Below are 19873 nucleotides of genomic sequence, written 5' to 3' on the forward strand. Positions count from 1 at the left end.
CATTTGCTCAAGGTAAGAACTACAAGTCAAAACACCTCCAACTGTTAAACAGGGTCTTCACAGCATTATTTCAAGTTCAATTTACCCAAGAAGGACCTCAGAACTAAATCATTTCCAGAAAACACAGGCAGACCCTTCCAAGATTGCCTACATTTACAGAGACTGTGTTCACCTTGACCAGTGTTAGCAACCCTTTATTTCTCATTGCCTGCTTTGGCAGTGACCAGTGTGACACGCCGTGTTGTGTATTTTCAAGGAGCAGTATTTAATATTTACACATTTATTCCATGCTTGATGCCTTTCTTCACCTTTCAAGTTCCCTGACTGAAATCATTCACATTCCTGCTAGTTTCAAATGCTGGGAAGTTTCTAAAAAAATAAAACCCCATAAATAGATGTCATGAAGGAGCCCGTCAGCTTTAAAAACACATATGCAGTGCTCCTTAAAAAACAGCATTATATAAATGTCCGGGCGCCACCCCTTTGAGGCATTACCATTCACTGCAAAATTATATCTTCCTGTTTCTTTCACCCTTCAGAGAGTTTTGCCTTCCAAGCGATTTTCATCGAGCCTGTTTTCTAAACAGTGAAAATCCATAGAGGGAGCAGTTGTTCAGACTTTACTGCACCCAGGCAGCTTAGTGCGAAGGCAGCACCTCAGAACTGGGGGACAGGGAGGGCCGGGGCTCCCCACAGAGTCCCCAGCTCCACAGGGGTGCCAGGGCCTTCCCACGCTGCAGGACCCAGCTGAAATTCTGCATTTCCAGGAGGCTCAGAGTGTAGGGAGCACCGACTGAAGGGGCTGTTAAAGCTGATGCTGCCCCACAGATGAGCTGCCCAAAGCACCATGACTTAAAACAAGAGCACAAGGAGGCCTGGGGTAGACAAATACCCCTTTATTGGCCCTTGTCACAGCAAGAGATTCGGGGCAAGTGAAAAACTGAGCCSAGGTGGAGATCATAGGTAAGAAACATGAATGGTCTTCAAGCAAGGACTACCCCTGCTCAGTCCAGCACCTGCCCCTGGCCAGGTTCCTGGGAGGGGGTTATGCCTATGAAATCCCACAGAGCTCCAAGGAGGGCAAGCTCCCGGGCAGCCCACTTCAGGCACTACTTCTAGCAGGAAAATTAGTGCCAAGGTAAATGGAGAGGTGAAGTAAGAAGCAGGATGCCATCTCATTCCTACTGAAGTCGATGAGATTTTCTGTGGAGTTCAAGAGGTGCAGGATCCCACTCGGGTCTCTAATCACAGCATCAAGGATGTTCAACAAAATTTATAGAAGTTAAACATTTGGGTTTTTTTTCCACAGACTAAGTCAATTTTATATTAAACGTTTCCCCTTGTACTTCAACCGTTGGTCATTACAGAACTCAGTCATTAGTTACAGACTAGCCAAAAAAAAAAAGTGGGGCAGGAAACTAAGCTCTAAACCTGAGAGAAAACACTAAAATTTCTTTCCGCGTTTTTGTTTTTTAATTTTCTTGCAGTAATAAGTCACATACAGCAAACCTGTACCTTTCTTTTGGCACRATGAGTATTTTGAAAGTCCTTCAAGTCTTAACTCCAAGAGTTTCTTTACTGAATATCGTCTACCAGAGTCCACAAAAACATCCTTTCAAAGGAACAAAAAATATATATATACAATTATACACAAAAAAAGTCTTGCATTTTATTGAAATTTCAAGTCTTGTATCAAACGAAAACTGTTCTCTTCAGACAAAAATATTCTCTGGGTGTCCTCCAGGCAGCCGGGAACTCCGGATTGGTCCTTTAGTGCCTCTGTTCTCCTTTGTGTTCGGCAGGAGGAGCCCCCGGGGCCGCTTTCCCTCTGGCTCCGAGGTCAGCGCGTGAAGGAGCGGACGTGGCGGCCTCTTCCACTGCCGCCACTAACAAACTTCCCTCTCGAGCCACCACTGCTACTACTATTAGCACTCGTCCAAGACGGTCCGATCCCACCGCGGCCTCTGGACGCACGATCGCGAGGACTCGGTCGGTAGCCTTAAAGCAAAGAAAAGATGCTCAGATGAAAAAAAAAAAAAAAAAAGGGGGAAAAAGAGAAAAAATAAAAAGCCCTAGGCGGAGCAGCTGCTGGGAAAACACAAGGAACAAAACCAGGACGAGACACAACCTGGGTCTGCCTTCTCCTTTCCATTTTCTCTTTTCTTTTAGGCAAGCATTTTTGTTTCGACTGCCTCTCTAATTACCAGGCAGTCACGGAGACAACTGCACAAAATCTGCGCGCCACGTTTAGGTTCCGCGGTCAGCTGTTGGACTCGGCAAGTTTACGGCCTACGGGCCGGTTCGCCTCGCACGCGGGCAAGTAAGCGACGGTCTCAGCGACAACGCTTCATATATGCTTAAAACCTTTGCTGAGTTTCAAGGTGTCTGCAGCATCCTTGCACGGTTTCATTTGCAAAGCAAAAAGGAAATTCAAGGACTTTTCTCTAGTTCGCTGCCCATATGAATACCATGTACCTGCGGAGCTCAAGGGTCTCAGTGGTGGCAGGGGACCCCTGTTAAAATTGCTTTGACCTCCTCTGCTGTCGTTGTAGGTCCCCCTGGGCGTGCTCTGCGCGCTCCAGCTGGAGCCTCGAGCCCCTTCACGGCGACTGTAGTTTCCTATATAAGGAGGGAGAAAAGCACAAGTGGTTCAAGAAATCCCTTTCTTTCCATTTTAATGTTTGGTTATGTAGTTATGTTATACGTACATACTACATAACTACATACATGTAGCTTAGGGTATGTAAATACGGGCAGTATTTACAGAACTCAAATAAATGAACCTAAGTGAAACTAACTCTGCATCAACACACCTCATCATAGTCTACACATTATTGTATTATGAACAGAGTGAGGAGAAAAATAATGTAATTTTCAGACAAACTCATGTTTTTAAACATTTTGCAGTATTATTTGCTGTTATTAGGAGGGTCTCATATATTTTAAGCTTTTCTGTTGAAGTAAATCCTGGTATTTTTTAACTCTACTGAGTGCAGCTATTACCTGCTTCTCCCGTGCATGGGGACACTGGCCTCACCTAGAAGGTGGCGAGGAAGGGACCACGACCCTGTTGGTGGAGAAAGCTCCGATGCTCCCGCAGCTTCTCCAGCTCCCTGGAAACTGCAGCTCATCCCTGTCGGGCTCCTCCAGCCTCAAGCCTCACGTAAGCACCAAGAGGCTCGGGGATGAAACCCAATTTTGGGGTCCCCACATGCCCAGGGGCAGGGCAGGGCGTCCYGCTGCTGCACACAGGGCCACAGCAGCTGGTCCAAACCAAGGAGCTCGGCAGGGCCCCGGGGGCTGCAGAGGGGCAGCCCAGGAACCTGCAGCCCGGCCCAAGCCCACAGCACTCGGGAGGAGCTGATGAATTGCTGGTTTTAGCATCACTGATTCACTTGCTCCAGCCCCAAGGCCAGAGACAACCTACCTTTGGAAGCAGGCGGGGTGAAGAACCTGTTCTGGCTGTGGAAAGCTCCCCGTCCCCCGCGGTTGCCCGAGAAGCCGCCCCGGGAAGAGATCTTCTGGGAGACTTTGGGGGGCCGCTTGGCGGGCGGGATCCCGTCGGRAGCAACCACCTCCTTGCTTTCTGCAGCCACAAAGTCGTCCACGTGCATGGACGGGGGTCTGCTCGTGTTCTGCTTCCTCTGGCGGAAGATGTCGTGGGGCCGAATCCCTTGTCCAAAGCCTCCGCGGCCCCTTCCCCGGGGCGGCGGCACCACGTGGGCTCTCTTGGCAGGCTCTATGTACTCGGATTTTCCGCTGTCAAGACAAATGGTGACAATCCAGTTAAGGGAAAGTCTATTCTTGATGATTGTCAGGCATTCTCGTTAATGAAGACACCATTTAAAAGGCAGTCTACATTTTGAGGGGATGCAACACGCCAGTTACCAGCCCTCACAGCAAGAGCACATTAACTGCCTGCTATTACACTCATCTTACCTCGAAGTTATGAAGGTCTCGTGCTTGTGCTTGCCCAGTTTGAACCCTTTGGTGGTTTTCGTCCGACCAGGAGATGAGGGCTCGGACAAAAACGACCTCTCCAGCTCAGCCTGCAAGTCAAAGTCGCTGCAGCCCTTCTCCGACAGCTCGATCAAGTCGACTTTCACCTGCAGCGAGAGGGTTTTCCTTGAGCAGCCCTATCCTTGCCGGATTCCTGAGGAAGGCGCCGCCGCCAGCCGAGACGCTCGGCAGGGTCCCAACYTGCCGCAGTGCCTCCCTTCAACAGGAGCCTCCTCACGGGTCAGCACCGCTCCAGGTGGAGGCAGCGGGAGCAGAGCTGCAGCCTTCCTCCCTTTCCAGGCCTCCATCTCAAGGCAAAGGCTGGAGYTCCCAAGGGGCCACCTTGGCATTAAGGGGAGTTGCAGTGAGGCCTCTTTTCACCTAAGCTATAAGCCTAGCAATTCATCCCTGCTGCTCCCATGAAGCGGGGAGCAGCGCTGGTTTGGCTGGAGAAATTACGGAAACTGAAAGAAAAGGGCTTTGTGTGCAATCGTTAACGAAAAGGTAAATCTAAGGAAAAGAGAAAAAAAAAAGGAATGAAGCCTACAGGAACTGATAGCTTCCCACACAGGAAGCTGAGATGCTGTAACAACTGCTTAGGTGAAAAATAATAAGGAATTAAAAAGTCACTGTGTGTTTTTCAAAATGGCAATTACATCTTCAGTTACACGAATCAAGTTGCAAGGGCAGTGAAAAGGTTTTGTGCAGGGGGCTTCATTTACCACTGTCRTTTTTCCTGTGTTCAAGCGAAGCTTTTAAAATACAGAGTGCAGCTACCAGGCTCTTGGATATCACTACAGAGAGGGAAGGTAAACAAGGAAAAGAGCAAAGATGCCAGGTTCCTTCCCACATTGAGTACAAGCCATTGGAAGCCCCAGGAGGGAGAGGAGCAGGGCAGGACTGAAGCYCCCACTGCTGCTCCAAGGGCAGCGACTCCTGCACAGGGGCTGGAACAGGGCTGCGGGTCGGGCCGTTTCCCTATGGCTTCCAAGGGGTTTTGGTTGGAACCCATTCCAAACGGTGACCCCTGCGAGCTGGGTGGGTTTAACGGAACGAGCTAAGGAAAGCCAGTCATTTAGCCAAGGGAAGGAAGTCCAATCACTTAGCCAAGGAACTCCCTGATGCTACTGCCTCAGGCTAGCCCTCAGTTTTAAACCCACGAGCTAAGGGAGCCTTTTACCATATCCAGGTCGGTGTCGATCTCTTCCGCCTGGAAGGGGGAGAACCACATGGACTTCAGCTGCTCATCCACCACCTCGGCCAGCACAAACGTGGTCCTGCAACAGAGCGACAAGAGGGCCCTTGTGCTGCCTCCAGGCACGGCCACGCAGCGCCCTTCCCGTGGTACCCGAGCAAAATTAAACACCCTTATACACCTATGCTTTTCATTAAATTCAGTTACACAAYTGTAGTTCTTCTCAAATATATTTTGTTACCCTCACGTTTAACTATTTTACCTGTTGTTAAACAAATTCTGCAGAGAGTCTGGAGCAGAAAGGACTGGCTCCGTTTCTTGGTCACTCAGTGGACATGAATCACCTGCTGATTCCAACATCTGCCTGATGCCAACGATGTTGTCCAGCAAGGAGTCAAGGCCATCGTCTTCTTTAGAACGATCCTAGGGGAACACATGGCAAGTCAGGAATGTTTTTCACCTTCCCAGAGGAAGGAAGGTGTTTGTGTTAATAAAAGATGAGACGATAGAAAAAGCAGCCCCTCTGTCCATGAACAGTGAAGCTGAGCAGCCCAAATGCAGAAACAGGGCGAGCTCCTCAGTGCCCTACAAAACGAACCAAGGCACCACATGGACACTGAGGTTTGCTAAGTATTAAAGTCTTTTACCATGACGTGTTTCTCCAGCTCCAGCAGCAGGTTTTCTGGCGTTTCTTCTTTGGTCTGCAACACGTGTTTTAGCTCTGCTGTGGTCAGGCCCAGCGTTCGGCCTGGATGAGAGCCGTCCACCTCCATAGCGTTTCCGTCTTCACCACAGCATCCCTGCAAAACGGGACAAGTGGGAAAGAAGGACACTTGAATACTCACGATCCCCCTGGATTGTGAGGCCTTGGAATTCAACTTGCAGTAGAGCAAATGTAGCAAAACAAGAGCGGTTTTTTTACTGCTTTAAAAACATATTGTGCACGGACTTTTAATAAAGCCAATTCCATAGGAAAGTGCAGCTGCTTTATCAGGATGGATTTAATCCTTTCCCATATAAGCTGAGGTTTGTACGAGAACTAATAAATATTTTAGATTCCTTTTTGCACTAAACATTTATGCTTTCCTGCTTTAAATTAAATCCCCAGCAACTCTCTAGCAGGATGACATGAATCTAAAGCCTRGACACAAGTGCACGCTGGTTACCTGGGACAGCTAGTATATACACAGTGTTGATGGTTTAAAATATATACACTTAAGTAAAACTCACACTTCAAAAGCCTTCTTTAAAACAGAAAAGTCTAAAAAAGGCTTTTCTTCCCCCATCATTATGTATTTTACCAACAATTCTCTGAGAAATGAAAATCTGCCAAGACAAAAATATTTTGCATTTTTTTTCTCCAGAGTTCCTAGTAAGAGGCATAACTGAACTCTGGCTTTCCTAATATGCACTGAAATCAGTTTCAATGTTTTTAGAAATATATTTTCTGCACAGGGTGAGCATGGGGAAGGGCTGCTCGGTCCCCCTTGATTTGTGCTGCCAGTACCACTTGATGCTGAACACTTTATTTGTGGCTTGAAAACAAGTAACTTCACTTTTCTCTTTAAAAAAATCACAATGCCATTTCTTCCTACTTAAAAAAAAAAAAACAAGAAAAAAAAACACCACACACAAAACTTGTTAATAGCGTATATTCTGCCTAGTTTTCACAGATTTTATTAAAAAATAAAAATAAAGATTGCAGTATAAATACTGATGGAAAAGGCTTACATAAAAATGTAAGCTTCAATTATTTTCTGACATACCCGCTCTTGAATACGTGCCACATTGCAAATTTCAAGGAGATGCAGCTGAATTTATCTAAGCATTCAGGACATACTCACCAATGAGTCCGAGTTCAGAATCTGTCGCAAAAAATCCAAGAAGGAAGAGGCCAGTTCACCCGTGTCTTTGCTGAAGTTGCTTATTACTCGCTTCAACACCGTGTACAGAGCACTGCTGTGTTTTCTTAGGGCACTGTTTGTACAATAAAAAAGAGAAAACATTTTAGTAATGCTTACACTGTGGACAGGTTCTATTGGAACTTGCTGTAAGAAGAAAATAACATATAAAACAAACCAGGTGCAGGAAGTGCAGGAATTTAATAATTATCAAGTTCGGGTTTGGAGCTGTTTAGCTCCAAACTTGCTCTATTTGGAGCAAGTTTAGGGTTACAAAGTTGGAGCTTCAGTGTTTTCTCTGTACTAACCTGCACATCCCACTGGTGGTGTGGGCAGGTGCTCCAGGTTGCACACACTGTCCTACACCTTATGGCAGCATCTCTAAAAACTAAGAAATTTCATTTCCATCTTGGGTGGAGATGGGCTATAGCACAGGAGGACAGCAGTACATAAGTAAAAATGGGTCCAAATACAGGGTGGGAATAAAGCAGACTGTCCAACACATTTTTATATTCCATTAAAATGAAAAAGGCTCAACAAAATAGTCACAAAATCCTCAGTTCTCTGTGGAGAACCTCAATCCATCCAGGAGGAAGAAAAGGTGCCAAGTGAATCCYCCAAACAAATGGAATGAGGAACAGGTCTCCAGTGTCCTGCGGAGGAGCCCGCCCGACTGCATTATTGTTGCTCTCAAAGGGGAGGCCACGAGCACCAACCCTCACTTTAATCCTCTCGCCYTTGAGTGGAGGTATAAAAGGTATAAAAGGGCTTAGTTACTTTGCTTTTGCAGCGACCAAACAATGACCATGTTTAAAACTCTACTTATATCAGAAGTGGGATCATTTGATTATCGTCCCCTGCCAAACACACGCACAATTTTTCAACTGTCAATCTTGCAAACTCCCATTAAATACTGTCTTTCTAGCAGGCCACTATTTCAAATATATCTGGGACTCTTAAAGAAGTGACAATTTACTAAATTTTGCACTCTTTCTAAACACATCRCTGATTCCACATCACAGAAGTCTTTCAAAATCCCAAGTTCTTGGGGATATCCTGGAACATCTCACCTCTTCAGGTGGTAGAAGCCATAGTCGTGCTCCGTGAGGAACATGAGGGTCCGGATGCACGTCAGCAGGCAGCTGTAAGTGCTCTCAGCATTAGTCAGTGTTTCCATCAGGCAGTCACAGATCAAGGGCATCATCTCTTTGCTGGGTAAGGAATTGGAAAGCTGATCTAATTCAGAGGCAGAACCTTCTGATGAACTTGGGATAATGAGGGCAATATCCTGAAAGAAGGGGTTATTATGTACACAGTAAAAAATGCATCCCATACACCAGCAGTAAACATAAGGCATGCAACAACTCAGAAAACACTGAATTCTCTCACTGCTCGCTCTATCCTGTACCTGAGAGCGGATTACTGATCACTAAAACATTACCTTGGTGTATCCCTTGTGGAAGAGCTATACATAATTAATGATTTTAAAATTATAAAAGCTTTAGAGCCAAGAAGAACCGTGCAGCAGAGAGCAGAGCCGTAACTAAAAGCTAAACTGTCACTGAACGATGTCTCGCACATGTGGATTGTTTCTTGCTTAGGCAGTCAAACTATCCTTTTATTTCAAAATATTCATCAAAATTAAGAGGTTTCAAATACCACCTGGAAGGCTTAAGATGTATTATCCCCCCTCCTTGTTTTATGTAACATGGAACAAGATTTTATAGTGAATTTGCTGAGGTTTATTCACAGTTCTTATTCATACACGTGAGACTGACTGATCTCTTTACTGGCCAACAAAGCCAAAATGTTTTCTGCATAAAGGGCAAAGCACTACAGCAACCACGAGTATTTATTTGCTAAGACAGGCAGTAACACATATATCTATGCAAGCAACCAATCAGGAAACTACCTGGTCTAATCCATAAAACAATTTTGGAGTAACATTTCTTATTTTGCTATGGTAATTATGTTTGTTTTAATGGTGAAATCTTATGGTAACTGCATATCCTTGTGTTTTGCTTCTATCTTTATATTTGGAATAAATTCTTAAGAGGTTTGAGCTAGGCAGCTAAGACAGAAACATTTATTCAACTGGGTAAAGGTGAGGGCTGCCAGCGACCCAAAACCTTCCAACAAGGAGGACACGTCTCGGCTGGGAGAACAGTCCCTCTTTGTGCCATTCAGTTCTCAGTCTCTGCTGCGCTCTCAGACCAGGGTCTGCTGCAAAGGGGGTGTCAGAAATGGAAGGATTTCTTATCCTTCCAGAGTAACCAGAGCCACAGCACGTGGGGCACGGCCAGGCACACAAGGATTCTGTGTTCGTGGTGCAGCGGTGTCGAGAGAGCTTTTCTCTTGGACAAGACTGGCACCTGAAATAATCACCTCACTACAACTGTCTCCTGTAAGTACAATCTCCACACGTGTTACGCATGAAACGTATAAATACCTGATCACAGAGGGACTGCAAAAGGGAGGCCACACATTCAGCACTCTGCTGATGAACGACACTGTCCCCGACCGACCGCATTAAAGCCAAGAGCTCCTGGAAAATTTCTGCGTATTTTTCATCCCCTTTGCTAGTTCCACTGATGAGGTGCAGGATAGCTGATTTACAAGCTTTGTGAGAAGCCAGGGCATCCAGCAGAGCCAGTAACCGGGTGGTCTGCCCCGTGTACTGTTTCTCTTTCTCTTCYGTGCTGCTGAAAGGGAAAAAGACAAAAACACTTTAAAACAACTTTTCCCACAAGTTCAAAGTGTTTTCTAAAACCATAAAAGCAACCCTTGCAGGAGTCCTAATGCTGCATTTTAAACAGGATACCTAGTTTATGTACTTAAATCTCTATCTTGAATATTCTTGGAAAGCTGCTTGAATTTCACTASATGACTTTTGCTTGTATTACCTGTTAACTCACCTACCATTCTTTTTACTTACCAGGCTGCATCTAATTACATGTGGCTAAATGTGCTTTTAAATACCTGGTACTCTTTGTTTCAATAACCTCTTCTTGCAGCTTGCAGCCTCCTACACATTTTCCAGTCGAGATGCTCATCCCAGCAGAGCAAGTTTGAACCTACTATCAGTAGGCCTATTGCTCACATTTTCTTCAAAGAGAAGTCCACAGTAACTGAAAAGGTTGGATGGAGACTTGAAAAACACCTTCCTATAAATGTATGAAACTATGCATGTGTGTCTATATATATTTGTGTTTAAAAATATATATACACACACAGACACACACACACACATACATATATATATGTATGTATGTATGTGACCCTGTGTCACATGCTCTATGCGTCCCTGCTTGAACAGGGGGGTTGGACTAGATGATCTCTTGAGGTCCCTTCCAACCTCAACCATCCTGTGTGATTCTGTAAAGGACATTGCTGCTTGGCCAAATTAAGCAGTATTTTACTGGCCTGAGTACTCACTAGAGTTCACAAAAGATAAACAATACTTCCAAAATTAAATATTTTTCTCCTGATAAACCTACTGAACAGAACAAGGGTGAATTCCAAGCAACCCGTTAAGTGTTTGCAATAGCAAACAGATACCTTTGCAGATCCTCTATGATGAGATCCAGCACGGTCCTCATGATGAGCAGGGCGGTAGGCGAGGCCAGGTCGCAGAGCTGCACGCAGATGCGCCGCAGCATGTGCTGGATAGGCTGGCAAGAGGAGCCCGAGAAGGACCGCACGATCTCTTGGATGAGCTTGGCCTGCACGTGAAGGTGCATGCTCCACAGCTTCCTGGTGTTGAGGGCCACCGCGATGTCGTGTGCCTCGATCACCTGCACGAGGAGAAACGCACAATTTCCACGTTAACTTCTACCAGAAAACCCAAATTCTACCACAAGGTTTAAATAAATGTGTTCTTCAAAGACTTGCAATGTCATTTTCACTCATATGATCAAACATCAGGGCAGAATTTGATCACAAAATAACAAAATAAACAAATTCCATAGCATGAGGTATTCCTTTGGGAATACACATGCTCTAGGTGTCCCTGCTGGAGCAGGAGGTTGGACTAGGTGATCTAGAGAGGTCCCTTCTAACCTCAACCATCCTGTGGTTCTGTGATACACAAAATCAAAAACATCTTTTATGCCAACTTATTTGTCAAAGATAACAAATTCAAGATACATGACAAAAAGGGGACAGTCCTAAAGACAGAGTCATCAGGAGTTCACCATTCTATGTTACATTCAAAGTCTTCCAAATCAATCATTTAAGTAATACAGTGACACTACAGGGAGCCTGACAAAGCAATCCACTAATTTAAAAACACATCCCAAGAACAATTTTCTTTCTGAAGAAACACATCTACAACCAATCAGTCTGAATACGCCTGCTTTACAGAAACTTTGATTCATTCTTGAGCTCATTTTTTCCCACAAAAATGGTCTAGAAGGTTATGCCTCATCAGAAGTCTTTAAAATCTGAATAAATGTGAACTATACCTGAGTGGTCTGCATGGGTAGCGGAAGAGGCAACAACTCTGAGAGCAGTATAAGCCCAGAAAAGAAGCCTTCGGGAATTCTCAGAATTGAGGAGAGAACTTCTTTCAGCATTAAGGACCACGTGTTATTCGCCAAAGTCTCCTCCGAAATGGTGAGTTTCTCGTTAACTCCCTGGGTAAAAGTCAGCAGGATGTCAACAATGTCGTTCTGAATCCTCTGCTCGTCGCTGTCGAGGCGGCCCGAGAGCGGGATGGAGCAGAGGAGCATGTGCAAGGAGACGAGCGCCGCCGGGACRCGCATGTCCTTGAACTCGAAGGCTCCCCCGCGCAGCAGCTCCGTGAGCATCGTTTTGAGGAGCGTCAGGGTGCAGCGGGCCATGGAGATGATGGTGACGCGGTGCAGCGTGGTGCCCATGTTGACGTGCAGCCGCCAGGGCTGGATGAGGACGCTGTTGAGCTTCTGCAGCACCCGAATGAAGGTGTCCATGCCTTCCGAGGAGAAGAGCTGAATAACGGCCAGATTCCACTTCAGGTCTTTCTGCTGGCCTGCCCAGAAGGAAAAGAACATTTTTAGATGCCAGATTTCTCTTAAGTGATCACAGAGATGCCTCAGGCTCAGTTAAGCAGGCTGGGATTTGGGGGGTAAGTGGTACAGATGCAGCTGTCCTACCTTCTACCAGAGGTGGTGGGCACGCAATGTGGCAAAGAACACGGAGCGCGGTGGGGAGACCAACGCCGTCTGGGGTCATCAGGCTGTCAATGTTCTTAAAAGAAAACAAAAAAGGAACCTCCATTGTAAGAGAGAATTTTAATGTAGAACATATGACCAGCCCAGTTTTCTGAGCCGGAATATACAGCTACACAATCACCAGGACACCTAATCACACAGGTGAGCTAATCTAACGTAACACGAAGACAACACATATCTCAGTGCCACTCATTTCCCAATTTTATTTTACTTTATTTCCCAAAAGGTCCTCTCCGCACTAATTCTCATCTCATTCTGACAGTCTGCAGCTATACAAGGAGCTTTTGCAGCCTAGGGAACCAATGTGTCAAAAATCAAAAACTCCACTGGAAGCAAGGGCTTGCAAACTAGTTACTAGCAAAGGATTCAGTGTTTAATAATAGGTATTTATATCCATTTATCATCCACTGGCTAATATCTATCCCTGGAAGGGAACAAAGGTCTTCAAGACTCTTTCCCAGAAKGCAGTCAGTCATCTAACCAAATCAAACCCAAACTGGCTTGTGTATTTCAGCTGTYTCTCATGACAACCTTCTTAGATTCTCTGCTCCCAATAAAGGCACGTTTCAGATGAATTCTCAAGGAAAAGGGAGAAACTAACAGCTACTGCTAAAATTGTGTTGCAGTGGAGTCTGCTGAAAGGGGAAAGCTCTCCTGTGGGATAAGCTGTCCCACAGGGGGACAGCTTCAGAAGCAGCTACCTGGGAGCCCCTGCAAGCTTCTCTATTGAGAAGGTCCTCTCTGCTTGGCTGTGGGAAGTAACTGCAGTTGCTAGATGAAGAAATGTGGTGTGCTCATCACAGCTGAAATCAGAGCTCGCCTTGCCAGTTCCCAAGCCCCCTGTTTAGGTAACAGGCAGCCCCTGCCCTCCGTTCCCAAGGCGCAGGCTACAAGTGCCTCCCGGCCAGGGCACAAGCGCCTCTCAGCGAGGGGCTGCGTGTTGAGGAGGGTCGCGCCACCCGCTTCACCTCACCCCACGCGCACCCTCAATGGGTGCACAACTAACACGGGAAAAAGGAAAGGCAAAGAGCAGGTCTCTGAGCAAAGATTCAGAAGAAAGGAGCAGTTTTGTAGTTTGGGAACGAGGCCGTGCTTAAAACAACATGATCTATCATATTCTTAACAGGATCTCTCTCTCTCTCTCTCTCTCTCTCTCTCTTTTTTTTCCCCCCCAAACAGGCTTGAGGTGCAGTTCTTTAAGTGCTGCAGACAACCAGGGTAGGGTGGGCTCAAGCTGGCCTTCCAGAAGCCACCCCAGCCTGTAGAAGCACCTTCAGCACAGGTTTAACTCCTTGGTTCCTCACACACCTGAGACAGACTAGTCTTAGGTCCTTGTCTTGAATCAGTATTACTGGCTTAACCCTAACGCACACATCCATCTTCTCCTGGGCTTCCCTTGGTTTTCCAAGAGACCCCTGTATTCAGCTTTGGAAATCCTGTTCCTGCTTAAATAACTAAGGCAGGCCCTTGAAAACCATTTTAAAGTACTYCCTGCATCATTCTGCACATATCTGTGTGTTCCCCAAATTAGATAGAGACCCTATGCAGCTCTTTTTGACAGATAATTATGAAGATTAAAAAGCACTGSAGTAACTTGCTTAAACCATATATGAGAATAAACTGCTGCTCCCTTCTATTGCMACCTTCTTCAGCTGGAAAAAAAAGAGCAATTTAGATTTAAGTCCCTTCTAGATAGAGCAAAAACCCTAAATTGCTTCAATAAGCTTCAATATTTCAGGCCAACTCCCGCTCATAGTCTTGTAATATGTATCAATAGATCAGTGTATCAGAACACCCCTTCTCCACTCTGGTCACAGCCATGCACTCCTGCTGGATCACTAGATAGTTACAGATTTCACATCTTAAGTTTTTCAACTAATGAAAATTAGTTCAATTTTAATTAGAAAACTAATTTCAACCAAAATTTTGAATCATTTAAATCAAAGCTTTTATATTTGGTTTTGCCACTTGAGTGTCTGCACTGAAAGACTCAGAATMAGAAACAACATAGAAAAATTGATAATAATAAAGGATCTGTGCAGTTTTCCAAATTACTTCTAGATAGTTTGCATGATGAGACAAACTTTCCATCACTCGTTTACCTTAGTTTTGGCTTCRCTACGAAAGTGAGGGCAGCTTTAATAAAAACATACATGTGGGATAATAATAAAACCTTCTCAGTAATTATCTTAGTACCCACACAAACACAAGRCTAACAAAACGCGCAAGCTCATAAGGAATCATTAAAGTTAGCACTATCAGTATTTTACTAACCTGTTTAATGTATTCAATAAGATTTGGAATACAGTTAATTTCAAATCTAAGATTTTTCAAAGGTTCAAGCCACTTGCTAAGCTCTGGGGAGGAAAAAAARRAAAAAAAAWAWTTACATTTAATCAACTGTGTTGACAATGCATTTATTAGCATAAAATATTCTGAAACGCAATTGCACTTAAACTGAAGTTCTTATGCAGTGATACATTCTTAGTCCAAAACAACCCGAGTGTCCTAACCTCTTGGGCAACTTTTCAAAACTTATTTTTCCTAAAGAATACTCAATAGAATGTGAAAGTTCAAAGACAAAACATCTGGGAACTGACAACTATTTTCAGTGTGACTTCACGACTTGGATTAATAAACTAGTCCCTCTTCTCATGAAATGCTCCAAGGATCGGGCAAAGAAAGAGGGAGTGAGAGCCCAGAAGAGGAAATCAAACTAAAACTTTTGAAGAGTTCCGATTTCTTTAAGTGCATTTATTTAAGTTTTGGAAGAAATTAATGGTAYATCTATACCAGTCAGTCAAGCATCCCTGAACACCACAGCCCAGGTGCCAGAAGGGTCTCCAGCAGCATTTTGTTTGACCACCTCCATTCCCAATCTGATCCCACATCTGATATGTGAAGCACCACGAGCCAGGGAACATCCTCAAAAGATAAACTGGGGACCAAGAGCTTTAGCAATAGGGACCTAGACGCTGCCAGTTGGTCTGAGAGCCACAAAAGAGCCCCAGGAACATTCCTTTCCTCAGCAAGCWCCGAGCCCACATCACCCAGGAAAACCAGCAAAGGGAAGCCCACTCATGGACTAGCCCAGTCTTAGTAAAACTTGCTGCCCTAAGTTATTTTCAATACAACAATAATTGCAAGCTTCCTGTAATTATCCCAAATTCTTAGTAGTAATAATACTTGAAAAAAAAATTATCTAGAAATAATCTCCCATTGACTTCTCATTARCAGCAAAAATTACACATCCCTCAGTGACTCAACTGCACAGATGCTGCTGGAAAAGGAATTTCATTATATACATGAGCCCAACCAGATGACTGTGAAGTACCAATTACCAACATATAAAAGGTTGCTTCTATACATCCAAACAATTTAGTTGCTAATGACACATACYGTACCTTGCAATTTGGTGTTATTTTCGTCTGCCTTGCAGAGCTTCAGCAGGGGCGCCGAGTGCTGTTCCAGCATTTGGACATCACTGGAAGACTGAACCACCAGCAAAACAAGGATGCAGGCATAATTATAAGCAACTGACTTCTTAGACTTTGAGTCCCTGAAACAAGGGTAAAGATTTGCTTTATATCTCAGCTAATGCAACTGGCATTATTTCAATTACTCATTCTCTGACCTTGACCTCTAGCCTCATCTTAGTAACCTCCCTACCAAACCGCTGCTGTCACCAAGGCTGTACCATATAATTATCATKGAAAAAAATGTCCTTTCCTATTTGAAAAAGTGAAAGCTCTTTAACTTACTCACTCACTTCAGCATTTAGGAAGGAGAACTACTCTGATCACTCACTAGAATCAAGCACCATGCAAATCTTTTTCCTTTTTAACTTAGTCTGCTTTTCAAATCCTGCTCTAAAGGCACTGCAATCTGACACAGCAGTGCTGCCTGTTCAGCAAGAACAGTATTTAACACTTATTAAAACTTTAGGAACTGAGAGACACTCACTCCATCCCAGACAAGCTGGCAAGGCTCAGYCTCCCCAGACTTTGTTTCACAGTCAAATGTTGTGCTTGAATGGAAACTGTCTGCTTATTAATCATTTCTTACCAGCTATATCGTAGCACCTCTCCAGAATATCTACATAATTTCTGGGCATTAGGTACTCGTTCACAAAGGACAAGACTGATTTTCTCTTATGCTGCTCTACTAAAAAGCTTTCACAAAACCAACAGGATGCAACAGAATGAAAGTTCTTTACGTCTAAAGAACTATCCTTAGCGGTAGATACTTTTTAAATGCAAGAAGATAAATGAATATATAAATTACCCTAGGGCTTCTTTGGAATAGTACTCCATTAAAGTGATAAGGCTTTGGAGGTTTTTCTCCAGGCTGAACACATGAGCCACAGCAGATCGCCCCACGGGGTTAAAGGTGATGAGGTAGAGGTTGTGCAGGGTGCCCAGCAGATCCGAGTGGTCCGTCTCCTCGCTGGCCGTGCACCGCTGGAAGTGGCAGAACAGCTCGGAAATGCACTGCAGGGTCTGCGTGGAGTGCAGGAGCCACAGGGCAAAGGCGTCCTCGCCGGCGCCGTCCGCCTGCAGCCCCTCCTCTTGCTCGGGATCCGAGAGCTGGCACAGCGCCCGCAGCAGCAGGTTGGTGGCTTCGTACTCGGCCAGAAAGAAGAGCAGCCCCTTGTGCGACTGCGCCAGGAAGCGCAGCAGGTCGCGCACGGCCGCCAGCACGCCCGGCTGCGCGCTCGTCGCCGGCACCGACAGCAGCAGCGTGAGGCACGCCACGAAGTGCTGCCGGTGAAGGTACCTGCGGAGGCGGGAGGAAGGAGGAGGATCAGCACCACGGGCGGCCGCTTCCCGCCTTCGCGCCTGCTCTGAGCAGCAACGCCCTGTTCCGCGCTAAAAACAACTCTAATTGTGAACTGCAACTGCTACTACAGCTACAAGAGCTAAATCCCTAACACAAAAAGTACTGATTACAAAAAAAAAACCCCTTTGTCTTTTATGAAGTTCATTGCATTTGAATTAGATACTAGATTCGTAGTTTTTTCATGTGCTAAGAAAACAATCATTGAACCAAAGGRAGGGGTAACTTTGAAGCCTGTTTTCTTTTGGATTACATTCAGCTCTGATCTACGTTGTTACTATCAGAGAAACGTGGGAGAGGTGAGAGAGTTTCTGGRCGGCAGTTTGCTAATGGAGAATTAACCAATGGCCATTTCTAGGCGGCTGGGTGCCGGGAGGCCCCAGCTCCCCTGGCCGTGCCGGACGCGGCGAGCCGGGCGACACGAGCGCACGGCTCCCAGCGAGGCTGGGCTGCACCCCTAGCCAGGTCAGCAGGCAGGCAGTGATGCTGCCCATCTAGAAAAGTGCCAGTCCACAAGGTCACCCTCATGATTATCTATAGCAAACCGGGGGAGAAGACACACCAAAAAGTGAAGCTGCAGCTGCCATACCTGAACAGGACGGGGTAGGGATCATCCCGCTCTGGAGGGCCTGTGATGCGCGCCATGGTTGGGAAGGACTTCACCGGCGGCTGAATCATTGTGTGAGGAGCAGTTTCCATCAAATGGAAGATTTCTTCAAGAAGACTAACAAGCTTTTCCACCTCTCCTTCACTTATATTAGAAGACTCCAAAAGATGATCCATATCCATAGGAGCCTCCACGTCGTTCTCGTATTCTTGGTTGGTTCTGTCTAGTCCTGCCAAGTCTTGGTCTTGCTCTGGCTCCGTGTGGTTAGGGAGAGAAGGAGTGTTTTCTGCTAACTGATCAACCAGCCTTTTAATATCTGACAGGATCTCATAGAAGTGACATTTCTGGAGAATTGCAGAGCCAGCAGTAACTACTCTCACAGTCTGATCTAACAGTATGAGTTCCAGGAGTTTCTGATAACCACTTTTTTCATGCACATCTACAGTACCTCTTAGGAAGGCTTCCATTCCCTCAGTCATACTAATGACACTATCCAAAGCTTTAAAAGCATTAAGCTTAAGGGAGGACGAGACATGATCTGCAAACAGCAGTTCAAACAACACATTGATAACTCCTGCCTGCAAGAGGGCCGTTATCCCTTGGGCTCCACATTCAGCTAATGACGACACCAGTTTTGTCCCAGCCTTCAGCTGCCGGACATTCAAAGCAATGGGCTGTTTGAGAGCTACCTGAAGGTTTAGTGCTTGCAGGGTCCAGTCCACGAGCTGGGTAATATAGCCTGGCTTGYTGTCTTTCACCTGCAGGTAGCTCAGTCCTTTCACTATTAAGCTTGGAATTTCTTCTAAAGCAGTGACCCACTTTGCACCCCTTTCCTCTTGATATAATTCCAGGAGCTCAGTTAGCTTAACTGAGGCTTCCACCGCCCCGGAATTTTCTTTTTCTGGGTCTTGGTCCTTTATTTTACCAACTTCATTCTCAAATACAGTCTTGTAAGGGCAGCTGAARTACAAAAGAGGTCCAAGCTCCCTTTCAAAGGGCTCATACGTGACAGGTGGCACGGATGCCAGATCTTCAGGAGTGTATTCAATATCAAAGCTTGGATATTTAAATGTTTCACGTTCCAGGTCAGCGATTCCATCTTCATCACTTGAGATTTGCTCATATCCATCATCTCCTAAAAATATTAATTTATGAAATAAACAATGTTATCTATAATTGATTCATCTGCATAACTGCCAAAACTAAATAAAAAAATTTTAGGAAATAATCATATATTACACGTAGAAAAAAATTCTCTCTAGTTATAAGCCAAATCTCCTGTTAAGAAACTTTTCATGTAAAAATTGATAGACTTTATGCATACATTTTAATGTAAAGTCTCTTTAATCAGTATATACAAAATAACAAGAATATAATCTAACTTTCTAATATGTATCTACTTTTAAACTTGCAGTTAGATTTACATAGTCAGAGCTGGAAACTTCAGATAATTCAGTAAGATTACGGACATTTTTACATAAAGAAGAAACACAAATGATACACATTCCCGGCAAGTCAAACTATTTTACTTAATGAAAAATTAAGAAATTGCTTCACAGTTTTCTACTACTACTTTAAAAAGAAAGAATCAAATATAAAGGTTTGTTCTCACCTAAAAAGCTGCATCTATTTTTTCCCTTTTTATATAGAATCTCCCTGTTCCTTTCTATAAACACTCCACAACAAAATACTGTTCTCTGTGAGAGATGTCAGAACCACAAAAGCACCGTACAGTGACCAAGGCAAATGAGACCTAGCTCTCTTCACCCTTGTCATCATAACAATACAGTCAAAATTTATAAACTGATTTTTTTTCTTCTATCTTTACCAGATTACTTACCTTCACCTTCTTCTTCCTCTTCACCCTCCTCTTCATCATCATCMTCCTCCTCTTCCTCCTCCTCCTCAGGAATACTTTCTACTGTTTGCCCATCGTCATCGTCGTCRTCATCATCATCATCCTCCTCCTCCTCCACRTCCACATCCTCTTCTTCATCCTCTCCTTCTTCTGGTTGATCTTCTACCTCACCCTCATCAGAATATTGACTTTCTTGATGAATGGATGTCCGATCAGGAGAAATGGGCTCAAAGTAATCCTCCCTGTGGTCAACATCATCTTCTTTTT

At 44.9% G+C, this 19873-nt stretch overlaps 1 protein-coding gene across 1 annotated transcript in view; it reads right to left on the reverse strand.

Moving 5' to 3' along the window:
• Positions 1–1145: 1145 nt before the first annotated feature.
• The window catches only part of VIRMA (vir like m6A methyltransferase associated), a 24365-nt gene continuing 5637 nt past the window's right edge, over positions 1146–19873 (reverse strand). Inside the window, exons 7-24 of the mRNA XM_026050003.1 lie at positions 19589–19873; positions 17731–18883; positions 16590–17081; positions 15710–15864; positions 14580–14662; positions 12228–12321; positions 11559–12103; positions 10654–10889; positions 9545–9797; positions 8166–8383; positions 7039–7171; positions 5842–5994; positions 5457–5617; positions 5180–5276; positions 3940–4106; positions 3428–3759; positions 2476–2619; positions 1146–1998 (exon numbers count right to left, since the gene is read on the reverse strand). The exon at positions 19589–19873 is cut by the window's right edge and continues 2 nt beyond it. Of these exons, the coding sequence (XP_025905788.1) occupies positions 1841–1998; positions 2476–2619; positions 3428–3759; positions 3940–4106; positions 5180–5276; positions 5457–5617; positions 5842–5994; positions 7039–7171; positions 8166–8383; positions 9545–9797; positions 10654–10889; positions 11559–12103; positions 12228–12321; positions 14580–14662; positions 15710–15864; positions 16590–17081; positions 17731–18883; positions 19589–19873 (4859 nt within the window). The 3' untranslated portion in view covers positions 1146–1840. The remainder of the gene's footprint in view (positions 1999–2475; positions 2620–3427; positions 3760–3939; positions 4107–5179; positions 5277–5456; positions 5618–5841; positions 5995–7038; positions 7172–8165; positions 8384–9544; positions 9798–10653; positions 10890–11558; positions 12104–12227; positions 12322–14579; positions 14663–15709; positions 15865–16589; positions 17082–17730; positions 18884–19588) is intronic.

The sequence above is a fragment of the Nothoprocta perdicaria genome, unplaced genomic scaffold (genome assembly GCF_003342845.1).
Source record: "Nothoprocta perdicaria isolate Ctin4 unplaced genomic scaffold, notPer1 scaffold_64, whole genome shotgun sequence".
Classification (NCBI taxonomy): domain Eukaryota; kingdom Metazoa; phylum Chordata; class Aves; order Tinamiformes; family Tinamidae; genus Nothoprocta; species Nothoprocta perdicaria.